The following is a 15805-nucleotide window of genomic DNA, read 5'->3' as shown; positions in this document are numbered from 1 at the left end:
GTCAAAAGACTCATCGTGGGAGGTCCCTCCTAGGAAACACAAAGTCTATCATACCACTCCTTAAACTCATTGACTGTTCTCGCTCTCGCCACTCTATCAGGCAATCCATTCCACAGTTCAAGCACCCTCCATGCAAAGAAACCACTCCTCACCCTCTTGCTCACAGTCTCCTTTCATAACTTCCAGGGATGGCCCCCTTGTCATCACTCCTTCCCGCTGTTCAACCAAGTGCAAGAACTCTCCAGTGTTAACCCTGTAACCACCTCTCAACAGTTTAAAAGTCTCAATCATATCACCTCTCCTTCTTCTATCCACCAAACTCTGTAGCCCACATTCTCTCAGCTGATCCTTATAACTAACATTGTACAGTCTTGAAATTGTCTTTGTTATCCACCTCTGTACCCTTTAAACAGTTAATTTATCCCCTTCAAATCCTGGGGACCAAATCTGAGAACAATAGTCTAAGTGTGGTCTGATCAGGGTCTTATACAACATTATGGGATACTAAGGCAAGTGATGTGAAGTCATTAGCCTCTATATATACTTAAGTATGATATTTGGTCTTTGTATTTAAAGTGTCATATTTTGTCGCTACAAGTATAAAGCAGACTTGCCCAGATATGAGTTGCCCAGTAGTGAAGTTACTTCATGCACAAACTTTGTTTACTTACACTTGGATAATGGATTAAACCAAGAATATAATTTCTAGGCATATTTAATTTATAGCTTAAAGTCTGCTTTATACTTGTAGCGACAAAATATGACACTTTAGATACAAAGACCAAATATCATACTTAAGTAGTATAATGTTTGGTCTCTAATCAGGGTTCTGTGAGTTCCTTTCATTAACTCAAACTGTATTTTTTGCAAGTGATGTGAAGTCATTAGCCTCTATATATATGAGTTGCCCAGTAGTGAAGTTACTTCATGCACAAACTTTGTTTACTTACACTTGGATAATGGATTAAACCAAGAACATAATTTCTAGCTCAAACTGTATTTTTTGCAAGTGATGTGAAGTCATTAGCCTCTATATATATGAGTTGCCCAGTAGTGAAGTTACTTCATGCACAAACTTTGTTTACTTACACTTGGATAATGGATTAAACCAAGAACATAATTTCTAGGCATATTTAATTTATAGCTTAAAGTCTGCTTTATACTTGTAGCGACAAAATATGACACTTTAGATACAAAGACCAAATATCATACTTAAGTAGTATAATGTTTGGTCTCTAATCAGGGTTCTGTGAGTTCCTTTCATTAACTTAAACTGTATTTTTTCATCTGGTTATCAAACTTTATAAATTATACTTCTTCAACATGTCCTCATAGCTCCTGATGTCATTTTATTTAATCTGCAATTGCTGGTTTCTTCATTTCTTCAAAATGCAGATGATCAAAACGATCAATAAAATAATGGAATGATCACTTTCATGTTTTCATTTGTCTGGTTATTACATCAGTGAAGTGATCCTCTGCAAACAGAAGAAATTTTTTTATTTAGGACAGGAGCAGAATGTCACAAGCCTTCACATAAATCACTGCAGCAAATCAAATTCCTATTATAAGAATCATTAAGACCAAAAATGTTTCTCCAGTTATAAGCTCACTATTAGTTGTCGGTTGCTTTTACTTAAGGGATGTTCAACACGATGCAGTTTGCCAACAAGTGTTAGAGTTGTTAACACTTAAAAAAAACAGTTTAACACTTATTCGTTAATGATATTTCATACGGATTGACTGGGAATCTTATCAAATGTTTGCCAATGATGCAAAGTTAGGTAGAATTATCAGGAGTATTGCTGATGTTAATTCTGTACAGGAAGATTCGAATAGACTTGTAGCTTGGACAAATGAGTGATGCTGCAATAGCAATAAATTCAAGGTGTTTCACTTTGGGACACAGAGATATAAGACCATGTAATGTATTGGTGGAGCTATACTTTAACAAGGGGATGAGATTTGTGATCTTGGAGTGATGGTAGTCAGTGAACTGAAGTTCTCAGGGTGCATAGCAAGTGTTGCAAAGACTGCACATTGTATTGCTTCTATGATAAAAAGTACATTGACATGTAGAGAATTAAAGAGGTAATGGTGCCTCTATATAAGGCAATGCCTTATATAGAGGCACCATACATGGACTATGGTGCTCAAATTTGGTAACCTAGTTTTCATTGTGATGTGGAAACACTAGAGGGGATCCAAAGAAGAATGACTAAAGTGGTATGAAGACTCTAGAATGTTGATTATGAAAAGAGCATTTAAGGAAATGTGGATTACAGCAGTTGGTGGATTGGACAAAAAGAAGAGATATGACAGATCCCTTCAAGTTGGTTAAGATGATTCTATCAGATTAATATAGAAGGAATTATAAAAAGAATGGATGTTAAGATGAAAAGAATGAGTGGTCATCTCTGGAAGTTGTATAAAGATGGTGAAGAAGGGTGTGAGGAGTAGAATTTTTATGTAGAGAGTTGTTCAGTTGAATGCAGGAAGTGTAAATAACTTCAAAGTTCATTATAACAGATATGTTGCTGATTGAGTGGGCTTCCCATGATGAGTCTATTGACTCCATGGAGATTACCAAAATAATACTAACAATAAATCCTAATAAGAAACTAGAGCACTCAAAAAAACCTCCTCAAAAAGCACTGCTTTATTTTTTCTTGATGGTTTCTGATGTTATTTGAAGTCCTCTTAAAAATTCAGCTCAATTGATTAAAAAGAAATGAGGAATTCAGCGTATTACTTTCTCCATAGACGACTTGTCAAGTTATATTATTCCATTTCATTCAAACCTCAAATATAGCTAATCCTGAAACTGCTCAAGAACTTCTGAGAAATTCAGTCTAACTGGACTAAAATGGAGATGGGGTGAATTACAGGTTCCTATCTCAAGAGGTATATACACAGGTTGATTTGTTCAATTCTTATCAATGAAATTTGGAATACGGTGGCTTCTTACGGTATTTAAGATTATCAACAAAATTCAATCTAAGTGCAACATTGAAGAGGGAGATGCCTGCTTCTTCTGCAGGCATCTATATATTGCATTGTTTAACTATTTTTGGCCATATCTGGAACACAGTTTTCTTATGTTGCTTAAGGTCCTTGACAAATGGATCAAAATGGAGGAAAGAGTTTTTATAGAGGGAAAAAGAAAATGCAGCAAAAAAACACTACTCTGTCCAATTGGTTGGCCACATGGACAGAGTAGTTGATTTACAACCAATAGGCTGCTGGTTTGAATCCTGCCATGGGCACAGATGTGTTGAATTTCTGAAGGTTATAAACGAATTTCATTGCCTGGTCTGAGACCATCACCCAACTGAATTAAAGTAGGTATAGAATGCATGAACAGAAAGATTAAGGATGCAATATAAGAGAAGGCATTGTGGGAGAAGTATAAAGGAAAGATGATAATCAGTTGAATAGGGACTATAAAAAAAGCAGGTTAAGATAACTTGGTAAGGATAGTTCACAGTGCAGTAAGAACAACAATTGACCAGTCAAGCCAAAAAAAAATGTTAGAGAGTTATATTCACGTGAAAAGTGGAAAAAAAGAATAATTAGGAAGAGTGATGCTAACAGATGAAAATAGTAGACTGGTAAGCTGCAGAGATATGGTCAAGGTATTCAATAAGAAATTCATAGAGTAAATTGATTTCCCACTGTGTTCAGATAATTCAGGGATTACACTACTAAAGTTTAATCCATGTCTTATGATGGTCTCATTGGCCTAGTGGCCAGTGTGTTCACTCTCCAACCAACAGGCTATAGGTCTGAATCCTACTGTAGGCATGGATATTTTGTGAATGTTTTTAAATGGGAAGAGATTAATTTCATCACCTGGTGTGAGACCACTACCCTGCTAACTGAAAACTTAAAGAGGTTTGAAAAAAAAAAGAAAAAAAAATTTCTGTGTTTGGTCTCTAGAGCAGGTTCTGAATGGTCTAACCTTTAATCCACTTACTACACTAATGTTAATATACTCAGGTTACTGTTTTTTGTGGGTAGAATTCACATAAAAAATGTACTGTCAAGTGTAAACAGCCAGTAAGTAATTATTTTAGACAAAGAATCTCTTACAATTTACCAGTAAGTAGTTAAGAAACATTATTTTATACAACATTAAATTCCAGTAATTGTGCCTTTGGCTATAAGAAAGCTCAAAAACCAATACCATGTTCAACTTCATCATATTTTCCACTGGTTACAGAATCTTGAGTCTCTAAAGTTTTAGTTTTATTCATATCACCTTCATTTTCATATCCACGCAGAAGTAGTTCATGTGGCTGAAGAATATCTATAATGAAGAATGTTTATGTTAAATTTTTAATATGTGTTGCATTAAATGAATGCATATTAAATATGTTATACTTAATATTGCATGTAATTAGTATTAATAAATAAACAAATCAAAAATAATAAATTTAGCTTAATCCTTAGTATCTCCACGTTTGGGTCTGGCTCCCACTGACGAGACCTCAATAAAAGTCGAAACCGGTCTGGGTAGTGGCCCCTTCCCTTAATGCATAGCAGCATACATGTCTGCAAGGAGATGCGCTTTGCATTATGGGAGATACTGAGACAAGGAGTGATGAGAGTTTGGTCCACCTTTGCTCGGAGTTTCCTGGTGTTGCACTACCTTACCCCAGCCTTGAAGATAATTTCAGGTGCAAACTTTGTTTGCTTACACTTGGATAAAGGATTAAACTAAATTTATTATAGTCTAACCAAGATCAAAATCAGTATCCCTTTGGAACAGCCCGTTTATACTGGTTGAAAAGGCGAGCGGTGACCAGAGATTCGTTTTGGATCTAAGGGAGGTGAACATGGTCACCAAGCCTATTGATTTCCCCATATGTACAATTGAAGAGCTGTTGGTCGGACTGGAAGGAACAAGAATTTTCTTGAAGCTTGACCTAAACTCTGGCTATTTCCAGATTCCCCTAAGGAAGGAGGACAGGTAGTATTTTGCATTTACCACACGGTGGCAGAAATACCAACTGTGCCGACTTCCACAGGGGGCCAGGAACTCAGCCATGAGTTTCCAGTGCCTCATGAATAACGTGCTGGATGGTTTGTTAGACATAGGCGTCTTGTGCTTCCAGGACGACCTGCTGATATACTCCACCAACATAAAGGAACACACTGACACCCTGCTAAAGGTATTAGACAAACTAGATAAGGCTGTCACTCAAATGCTCAAAATACGAATTTTTCCTCTAGGAAGTAGAATACCTCGGCCATATCGTAAGGGGGGCTGGGATAAGACCTTCCCAGAGCAATGTGAATGCCATACTGAAGGTGAAATCCCCTTCTACAATAGACAATATCAGGGTATGGTGAATTTTTACCCTAAGTTTATTCCCCAATGCTCCGAGATGATGAAACCCTAGTAAACTTAAGTTTGCCTGGAAGGAGGAACAGCAAGAAGCGTTTCATGCATTGAACAAGGCATTAACCACGGCTCCCGTTCTTGCCTATCCTAGACTAGGGGAAACCTTCTACCTTGCTGCTGATGCATTGGTGCAGTGCTGGAGCAAGTGGAAGGGGAGTCTTTCAAACTAATTGCATTCATCAGCAAGAGGTTATCTCCTTCAGAGAAGAATTACTCCATGATAGAAAGGGAGGCACTGGCAATTGTGTACAGCTTCAAGAAGCTCCGTCACATACTGCTGGGACAAAACATTGTCCTCAGATCAGATCACAAGCCCTTATCGTTCATATTATCTATGAAGGATAAGAACCAAAGGATTGTGCACTGGTCTTTGGAGATGCAGGAGTTCAACATGACAGTTTAGTTATATACCAGGAAAATCTAACATTGTCGTGGACCACCTGTCTCGGTCACTGTCACCCCAGGCTGAGGAGAAACCCAGCGACAACAAAGGAACTGCCGAACAAATCTCAGTCATTCAAAGAACTGTGAAAGGGGCATCACCCGACCCCCGGCTCCAGCTCTGGGAGAAGGACATCATTGAGGCCCAGAGGACCGACCCAATGTGTGTGTGTGTGTGGGGGGGGGTTACAAAAGAATATCAAATGAAGGAACCACATCGCATGGAATAGAGCCTTATGAGGACTTATACTTGGACAGTGATGGCCTTCTGCTGTCCAAGCAAGGCGTCAGAGGGAGGTGGAGGGAAAAGATTATTGTTCCAGAAGCCATGGTTCCTTGGGTGTTGTACACCTTCCATGATACTGATCTGGCAGGATACCAGGGACTTCACAGGACATGGAAGAGGGTGACAGATAGGTACCTTTGGAAGGGAATGAGACATGATGTGGAGGCATATGTGTCTTCATGTCATTTATGTCAAAGGAAGTCTCCCATCACAGGTAAGGCCCCCTATTCAACCGTTCCCTCTCCCATTGTGTCCCTTTCAGGCCATGGCCATGGACATTGTGGGACCGCTTCCCACCACCTCAAGGGGAAACAAGTATATCCTGGTAGTAACAGATATGTTCTCTAGGTTCCCCGAGGCTGCGGCCATGAAGGACCAGACGGCCAAGACAGTGGCTAGTAAGCTCTTCAAAATGATATTTTCAAGGTATGGAACACTAGAAACCCCGTTGTCAGATCGAGGTACAAACTTCACTGCTGCGGTAATCCTACAGTTATGCAAATCATTGGGGATAAGGAAACTTTTCACCATACCATATCACCCTCAGGTGAATGGGATGTGCAAGAGGATGAATCGCACTCTGAAGCTCACACTAGCAAAACTGGCAGAGGGGCAGATCTCAGAGTGGGATACTCATCTCCCTCACACCCTCTTCGCCTGTAGGACAGCCCTACATGCAGCCACCAGGGAGGCCCCCCGCAGCGATACTCTATGGCTTCGAACCCTTGTTTCCAAATGATTTCAGAGGCTCCAGGGCAGAGACCAGTTTTCCCGACATTGATGAATACCTCAACAACCTTATTAGGGTCAACAAGCTAGCCTATGACTTGGTGGCTGAGTCTAGTGACAGGGATTCCCAGTGTGCAAGACAATATGCAAACAGGCTGAGGAAAACCAAGTACCTTAGGAAGGGTAACTTAGTGCTGATGGAGCAGAGCTTCAAGGGAAAAGGAAAAGGGGGGAAATTTGGTAGAGGTGCAACTGGGCCTTTTGAGATAATAGAGAAAACAACACCTTTGATGTTTAAAATTAAGGAAACCAACAGTCGAGGAAAAGTCATCACTGTCCATTCTGACCGCCTGAGGCTATACAAAAAAAAAGATCCGAGAGGTTAGTCTGTTTCGGTGGCTCATTGGAAAATGTCTGGGGGACAAAGAGGAGACAGAGGGGTAGGAATGAATACAAAAACAGAGAAAACTCGCCCCATGACAATCCGCAATCACTGGGAGAAGAAGAAGCGCATCTTCCAGATGAATATTTCCCCTGCCTCATGAGACACAGAGAGACCCCAGAGATGACTCACGAAGACGGAACTCATGGAGAGGATCGAAGGGAGCCTATGAGGTCAGAAGGAGAGGGGGGAATCACTAAACCCCGTGTCGAGGTACATGCTGAGACCCAGGCAAGACGAGAGAACATTTCCCAGAGAAAGGAGAGGTTGCTGCTAAGAAAAAAAAAGGAGGGGAAGAAAAAAAAAAAAATTTTGTGGAGGGGGTAACACAATTAAAGAAAATTTTTTTTTGAAAGAAAAATTTTAAGATAAAAGGGGGGTCCTTTGTTAGATCGTGAATGAGGCCTGCCTTTACTAGACAGATACTCATTCGTGATCTAACAATGAAAGGAGCTTTAAACCAGAGAAAATACCTGTACTGCTGGTCAAAATTGTATTGGAAAGAAATAAGGAAGATGGGTAAAGTAAAGTAAAGTGTATTATATAATTGTATATTGAGTGTAAAGTGTATCATATAATTGTGTATTGAATGCGTATCTAATTATTAAGTGTATATCCATTTACTTATTGAAAGGGAAAGATTGTGAAATATTTAATGTGTGTAATTTTAATAAAGGAAAATAATTTGTATAAATCGAAATAAAGGAATGGTATGTGTAAGCTACGGCAAACAAAGAAAATGTGATGACTAAGAGCCTAACAGGACTCTTAGTCATCACGTTTGTCAGGGTCATGACTAAGAGCTTGCCAAGGTCATGCTCTTAGTCATGACCTTGGCAAGCCCATATTGGAACATTACAAGCAAGGATTACCTAATTCTCTGAGAGGAGCTCACTCATGGGTTCGCAATGAAGCAATTTGATGCGACCGTGAATGTAAGCTCCTTGGAAAAAAAAAAAGGTGAATGATCGAAAGAAACCGGGAGAAAAAGGTGGGAGACAGGGAGTGAAGGACATGAGGTGAAAAACAGGGAAAGAAAAGAAGGCAGGAAGTGAGGATGATCCCCGACTAGAAAGGGAAAGCTCGGGTCTAAGTGAAACCCGAACTGTGATGTTTCCCCTTGAAGGATCCAGAAATCTCAGACAAGCACCTCAGATGTTCCCAGCTAACAGCAAAATTTCAGTGCACGTGAATCCATGAGATGGGAAGGAAAGGAATCTGCAGTGTGAACAAGGATCCAACCAGGATGCACACGTGACTCGCATGTGGTGATTCAGTGAAACAGTGAGCAGCCAGAAATGGTAAGGCAATTTTGTCCTTTCTAAAGTTAAGTGAGAGCGCTGAAGGAAAACACATTAAGCAGTGTTGCTAAAAGAAAAACTGAAACCAATTTATTTGTCGGAGTAACTTTAGGAACATTGGACTGATAGTCCGAAGAGCCATGTCAGGTGATTCTTGCTCAATCTAGTATGCAAATGTTACCTTAGCTCTTTTCCCTGAGATTTTGTCCAGATAAATTTGTATTAATTGCCCAAGTGCATGCCTTTCTTACAGAATGATAAATGTGTTAATATGCGAGATTTTCATGTGATATTGTTTGAATGGTTTAATCTAATTAAGATAGCAGAAGAATTGATCATTTCATGTTTAATGTAATTTTATTAGTGTAAAATAAAACTTTATGTTTTGTCATTCGAAATCCTGGTATTAAATTTGTGCTTGAGATTGACATTTGCCACTCACTAAACCACGAACCATGATAAAGAGGAAAGAAAGATATAACCAAATAAGAAAGAGAAGGGGCCACGACTGCAACATTTTGAGAGCCCCCGAACATATCTAAGGTATAATAACTCTAACTGGCGCAGCATAAATATAAATTTGTTAGGGTTTGTTACCCAGGGAAAACCTTACAATCCCTGAACACAGAGAAAGTAGTTATAAGACACATTAAGAATTGAAAAACATTAACACCCCAAAGTACGATCTAACACTCTGCTTGGGGTAGGTTTTTGCCTGTCTCTGAGTAGAGCCATGCTGAGATTATGGCTATGTCTGGTGGTGGCGATGAGCCTGCCACTGGGTAGAGCCAATGCTGAGAGGTTCTTCTTGGTGACGGGTCCTGTCACTGAGTGGAACAAAGCTGAGTTGGGCAATCTTTCGGGATCGTCTACTTTTTAGAGAGGTCTTTACTTAAATACACTTCAATAAAGGTTGAAACCGGTCTGGGTAGTGGCCCTTCCCTTAATGCATAGCAGTATACACGTCTGCAAGGAGATGTGCTTTGCATTATGGGAGATACTGAGACAAGGAGTGATGAGAGCTTGGTCCACCTTTGCTCAGAGTTGCACTACCTTACCCCAGTCCTGAAGATAATTTCAGGGGCAAACTTTGTTTGCTTACACTTGGATAAAGGATTAAACTAAATTTATTATAGAGATAGAGAGAGTGAGTGCGATGAGGATAGCAGCAACAGAAGGAATAAACAAAGAAGAGAAATTTATTCTGTGAGATTAGAGTTGAACTGATAATTAAGTTGAGAGGTGAATGGAATGCATGACTGGAATATGTTGTTAATGCAGGCAGTGTTAAAAATTTTAAGATTCACTATGATAAATATGTTGTCAATCGAAAGAACTATCCACGACGAGTCTTCCAACTCCATGGAGGTTGTAATAATAATAATGATAATAATAATAATAATAAATAAAAAAAGTAATACAGTCATTTGTAGATAATGATTTACCTTTTGAAGATTTTAAAGGTGACATTTGAAGATAGCTATCATCTATTAATGCATCATTATCTACTGTTGATGACATCATTGGAGAAGTATCAGGAAATAACATATCAAATGGAAAGTCTTTCATGTACTCTACAAAATAGTAATAAAATATTTATATAAAGGTTATACATATATATTCGGTTTCAATGATGTTATCTTTCTTTCTTGAAACAAAAATAAGGGCAAATGCATACCATACATAGAAAGAGAGAGTGATGATACTGATCTTTTTGAAATAGCTTCAACTTCGCTCTTTTCAGATTCAGCAAGTATCTGAAACAAAAATAAAATAAATCTGAATAAGTTTATTAATGAATATTCAAAAATTATAAGAATAATGGTTAATTAATAAGATTTAAAAAAAAAATTAACCAATAACAAATTACAATATTCTTACTTTATAACAGGGGTGGGGAACGTCCGGCCCTTGAAACCATTTGATCTGGCCCTGCCAAGGCAACCGCAGACGGGACTCAAAATTCAATAAATCTAGGAGCTGTTTTCATAGCAACATAAATTAATATTAAGTTAATCATAATGACGTAGATTTTGAACGACAAGCAAGTAACGTCCATTACGGGATAGACAGGACACATACAAGTACATAATGGGACAGACACGTATGCTTCTCAACAGCTACCGTGGCAGAAGAGACCTTGAGAGTCGATGGTACGAACATTGGATATGTTCCAAATCCAAGATGCAGGATTAGAACAGCGCTCAAAGCAAAATAATCACATTGCTGGCAACATACACACGCACACACACACACACTGGATAGTTATTAAAACTTAAGTGCTGGACATCCTACAAATGGTGACTACAAAGAAAAGAAAAGTTGATGCAGAGTGTCAATCTTTCCAAGAGAAATGGACACATGAGTATTTTTCTCTTGGAAAGATTGACAGTCAAAGGCAAACCTGTGTGCCTGGTTTGTAGTAATGCATTAGTGTAATGAAAAAAGCCAATCTGGAGCGTCATTACAGCTCAAAACATGCTAAGCTCAATGAACTGGGAGCCCAAATGCGTCTGGATAAAATGCTCTTCAGCAGAGTTTGGAATCACAACAAGCTGTTTTCACTAGGCCTCATTGTGACAGAGATAACGTTATTCAGATGAGTTATGTAGTGAGCAAGCTAATCACAAAGAAGCTGAGGCCTCATGTAGAGGAAGAATTCTGAAAGAGTGCATGGTGGCTGCTGCAGAGTTGTTAGCAAAAGACAAAATTAAATTTTTTCGGAGTGTTAGTTTGTCTCGTAGAACCATCTCAGATCGGATTACTGAGTTAGCATAAGATATTGAAAAAATATTGAACAATTCTGCAGGAAATTTCCAATTTTTCTCTCTGGCTTGTGACGAGACAACGGACATAACAAAGGCTGCTCAACTGGCTGTTTTCGTTCGTGGGATAACTGCAGAGTTTGACATGCGAGAGGAACTGCTGTTACTGGAAGCCATGCATAGCACTACAAGAGGTGAGGACTTGTTTTATCAATGAAAAAACTTGAGCTAACATTTGAAAAGTTAAGTGGCTTTACTATAGATGGAGCTCTAGCCATGGTTGACTCGCAAAAAGGGTTAATTGCATTTGTCAAGAAAGAACTGAATCGTCTCAGTCTTGATCCAAGTGATTTAATTATATGCTACTGTATCATATACACTAAGAAAGTCTCTGTGTACTGTCGTTGTGGCTCAACAATGTCATGTCAACAGTAGTGACATGAATAAATTTTGTCAAAAGCAGAGGGTTTAACAGCTGCCAGTTTAAGGAGTTACTGAATGATCTCGAGTCTGAGTACGGTGATCTTGTTTATCACTGTGAAGTGCAGTGGCTGAGTCGTGGCAACATGCTCATGAGGTTTTGTGAACTGCAGGATGAAGTCAAGCAATTCATGGAGATGAAGAAAACCTGTCAGGGAACTAAGTGATAGCAAGTGGCTGTGTGATCTAGCATACATGGTGGACATTACCAAGTACCTCTTAGAGCTGAACGTCAAGCTTCAGGGGGGGGGGGCTCCAACCAGCTTCTCAGCTCCCTGCTTTCAATCATGAAATCATTTGAAGCTAAATTAAGGCTGTGGAAAGTGCAACTTGAAAGGAATAACACAGTGCATTTCCCCACTCTGGAAGGACAAAAGCCTTCTATGACACTCCAAAATGCTGGTGAATGTGCAAAACTAATTGAGGCATTTAATGAAAGATTCAAGGATGTGAAAAGTAAACAAATGGAATTGAACGTTTTTGCTACACCATTCAATGAGGAACCAACTGATGTGCCTGATAACCTATAAGGTTATCAGACACATCATTAAATCATTCAGCTGCAAAGCAATGATAAGCTGAAAGCTAGGTACAACAACCTCCCACTGCTTGAGTTCTATAAATGTTGCATAAGCAATGATGAATCTTCCAGTTTGAAGAGACATGCATTGAAATATGCACTGCTCACAACTTACTGCTGTGGGCAGTTCTTTCAAAGCTAACATCTCATGCCTTACCAAACAGCAGTTCCAGCCATCACATTAGAGGTGAGTTAATTAAATGTTTGACCAAATATAGCAAGCTAATTTTTAAATTGATAATTATGTATGGCCTGCAAATGATGCTATAAATATCGAAATGGCCCTTGGCAGAAAAAGGTTCTCCACCCCTGCTTAATACCATCATCTTCAGTATTACATATGGGAAAATCTACATAATCTCTGCATATTTTATTCAGCACATTATGATATGGTTTATGAAATAAACTCTGAATTTAAATAAATTCTTTAAATTAATAAAGGACAACAATTATGCTGTAAATATACATGAATGCTAGGAGTATTAGAAACAAAGGGATAGAGGTTGTTGCCTTGGTCAATATGTTGGGACCTCAGTTTGTAGGCATTAGTGAGATCTGACTATCAGAATCAGACATACTAACTGGTATCGAGTGTAAAGAGTTGGGTGGTTATGGTGTGAGTGGTTATGGTGTGAGTATTTTTAGGAATGATAGACAAGATAGGAGAGGAGGGGATGTTGCTGCTAATGATATCAGATGACTTGAATCCAGTTAGAGTCGAGACCTATGATTATAGTAGTACAACTACTATCAGTATTTTGTGTGGCAGTGAGTTTGAAGACATCTGGTGTGAAGTGGAATCTAAAAAGATCAATTACATAGTGGGGTGTTGTTACAGACTTGGTAGATCGGTTGCTAGTGATGAAGAAATGCATAACCAAATAGAAAAGAATAAATTTAGTTTAATCCTTTATCCAAGTGTGAGCAAACAAAGTTTGCGCCTGAAAGTATCTTCAGGACTGGGGTAAGGTGGTACAACTTGCGGAGAGCAAGGATTATGAATGATATTCTGGCTGAAATGTGTGAGGAGATGGGAGTACAGTTTGTTAATGTGTGGAATGAGTTTGAGGGACGGAGTGAGCTGTATGGGAGCGATGGACTGCATTTGAGTGGTTATGCTGTGAGTCGCTTGGAGAGACTGCTGCTGGAAGGTAGAGAAGTGAATAGAGAGAATGAATCAGATCAAGAGGGGAGTGATGTGGAAGAGCAGGAGAGTAAGACAGGAGAGATTGAAGGAGTGGAAATGAATGTGGAAGTGAGTGGTATGAGTATAGATAATGAGAGAATGGGTGTGCAAGAGGAGCAGGGAAACGGGGAGGCTCAGGGTGGACAGGGATACACAGCGTGAGAAAGGTGGATGCTCCAAGAGGAGGTGAGAGAATGTGTAGGCAGGAAAGTAATGGGATGATCAGGGATCAAAAGGAAACAGATGGAATTGCAAAGGGTTCTAAAATGAAGAAGCAGAAAGGGAAATGGCCCCAGTCCAGCATGGAGAGATCACATCGAGTGAGTGGTATCAGTGGAACTAGCTGTAGATCCAGAAATGAGTTGTTGTGTTTGTATACCAATGCTAGAAGTATAAGAAACAAGGCGGATGAAATGGTTGCACTAATTGCGTCTGTGCACCCAGAGATTGTCGGAATAAGTGAGACATGGTTAGATGAGGATGACATCCTGACAGGAATAGAGATGGAAAAGTATGATGTGTTTCGTGAGGATAGAAGGGGTAAAAAGGGAGGGGGAGTGCTATTGATGATAGAGAAAGAGTTATGTCCATACAAGGTAGAGATGCAAGGGGGAAATGGGGCCAGTGGTTTTGAGGCAGTATGGTGTGAGATAGAGGTGAATAGAATCAAATACTTGGTGAGATGTTGTTATAGACCTGGTAATGTGGATGGTGGTGATAGTGAAATGTATAGTCAAATAAGCCAAGCAAATAAGAAAAGGGTGATCATTATGGGTGATTTTAATTATGGCAATATAGACTGGAATGAAGAGATAGCAACTGGAAGTAAAGAAAATGAGTTTCTTGAGTTTTTGAGGGATAACTACCTCAGACAGTATGTAACAGAGGGCACAAGAGGATTAAGGGTCTTGGATTTGGTCATCTCATCGGAGGATGTAATTATCAATGAGGTATCAAATCATCCACCAATTGGTGAAAGTGACCATGAGGTGATTACTTGGGTGGTTGCCAGCAGTGCAAGGACCCCTGTGAAAAAAGGGTATATGTGGAACTACAAGGGGGGTGATTATGAAGAGCTCAGGAGACAGCTTGCAGGTGTAGCATGGAATGAGGAGTTAGCTGGAAAAGAGATCAATGCAGCTTGGGGGATTTTCAAAAAATATTTAGTGGATGCAATGTCGAAATGTATACCACGGGTGAGAAGGTTAAATAAGTTAGGTGTGAGATGGATGAATAAAGAGATTAAGCATGCAATACAGAGAAAAAGGGCATTGTGGAGGCAGCATAAGAGAAGTGGAAGTAACCAATTTCATGAGTTCTACAAAGACCAGGCAAGGAGAGTGACTTGGTTGGTGAGAGTAGCTAAAGAGAGGTATGAACAGCAGTTAGCTAATGAAGCTAAAAAGAATCCTAGGGAGTTCTTTCGATATGTAGCCAGCAAAAGAAAGAATGATTATGGAAGGATGACATTGATTGGAGGAAATGGTATAAAGACAGCTGTTGCAGAATGTGTGGTGGAGATACTTAATGAGCAGTTCATAAAGATCTTTCAATCTTGCGAATGTGACTTCATGGAGAGATTAAGAGCAGTTGATGATGGGGAGGAGAGACTGACTGTAAGTGAGCAAGAGGTGTTTGGGGAGTTGAGTAAACTAGATGTAAATAAGGCTGTGGGACTTGATAATATATCACCGCGTATTCTGAAGGAATGTGCCAGAGAGTTGACACCTGCCTTGACATATTTTTTTAATACGAGTCTTGCACTTGGTCAAGTCCCTAAAGAGTGGAAGGAGGGCAAGATTGTGCCACTTCATAAAGGAGGTGATCGAACTCAGGCATCAAACTATAGGCCTATCTGTGTGTCGGGTGTTGTGGTTAAGTTGTTGGAGAAGCTTGTGAGAACTAGAATCCAGAGTTGGGTTGACAACAATGGTATAATCTTTGATGGACAGCATGGATTTGCTAAAGGGAGGTCGTGTTTTAGTAATCTACTTACTTATTACAATAAAGTGACTGCTTCCTTGGACAGAGGAGAAGGATACACAGTAATATACTTGGATTTCGCAAAAGCTTTTGATAGAGTGCCTCATGATAAGTTGACAGTCAAACTAGAGCAGATGGGGTTGGATATTAGATTAGTGCATTGGATCGGAGACTGGCTATCTGATAGGTATCAACAAGTTGTGTA

General features: G+C 39.4%; 1 protein-coding gene across 2 annotated transcripts in view; it reads right to left on the bottom strand.

Annotated features, from left to right (window-relative positions):
- The window catches only part of LOC150095906 (uncharacterized), a 271111-nt gene that overhangs the window by 100508 nt on the left and 154798 nt on the right, over positions 1-15805 (bottom strand). For both annotated transcript variants that reach the window (XM_090409259.1, XM_090409260.1), the window contains exons 6-8: positions 10285-10363; positions 10052-10180; positions 4187-4309 (exon numbers count right to left, since the gene is read on the bottom strand). In XM_090409259.1, coding sequence (XP_090265385.1) covers positions 4187-4309; positions 10052-10180; positions 10285-10363 — 331 coding nt within the window. The remainder of the gene's footprint in view (positions 1-4186; positions 4310-10051; positions 10181-10284; positions 10364-15805) is intronic.

This window comes from Typopeltis vanoorti, chromosome 19, assembly GCF_054136105.1.
Source record: "Typopeltis vanoorti isolate ZY-2024b chromosome 19, IOZ_Tvanoo_1.0, whole genome shotgun sequence".
In the NCBI taxonomy this organism is placed as follows: Eukaryota; Metazoa; Arthropoda; class Arachnida; order Uropygi; family Thelyphonidae; genus Typopeltis; species Typopeltis vanoorti.
Note: the sequence above shows the minus strand (reverse complement) of the source record. Positions and strands in the feature narration are given on the sequence as shown.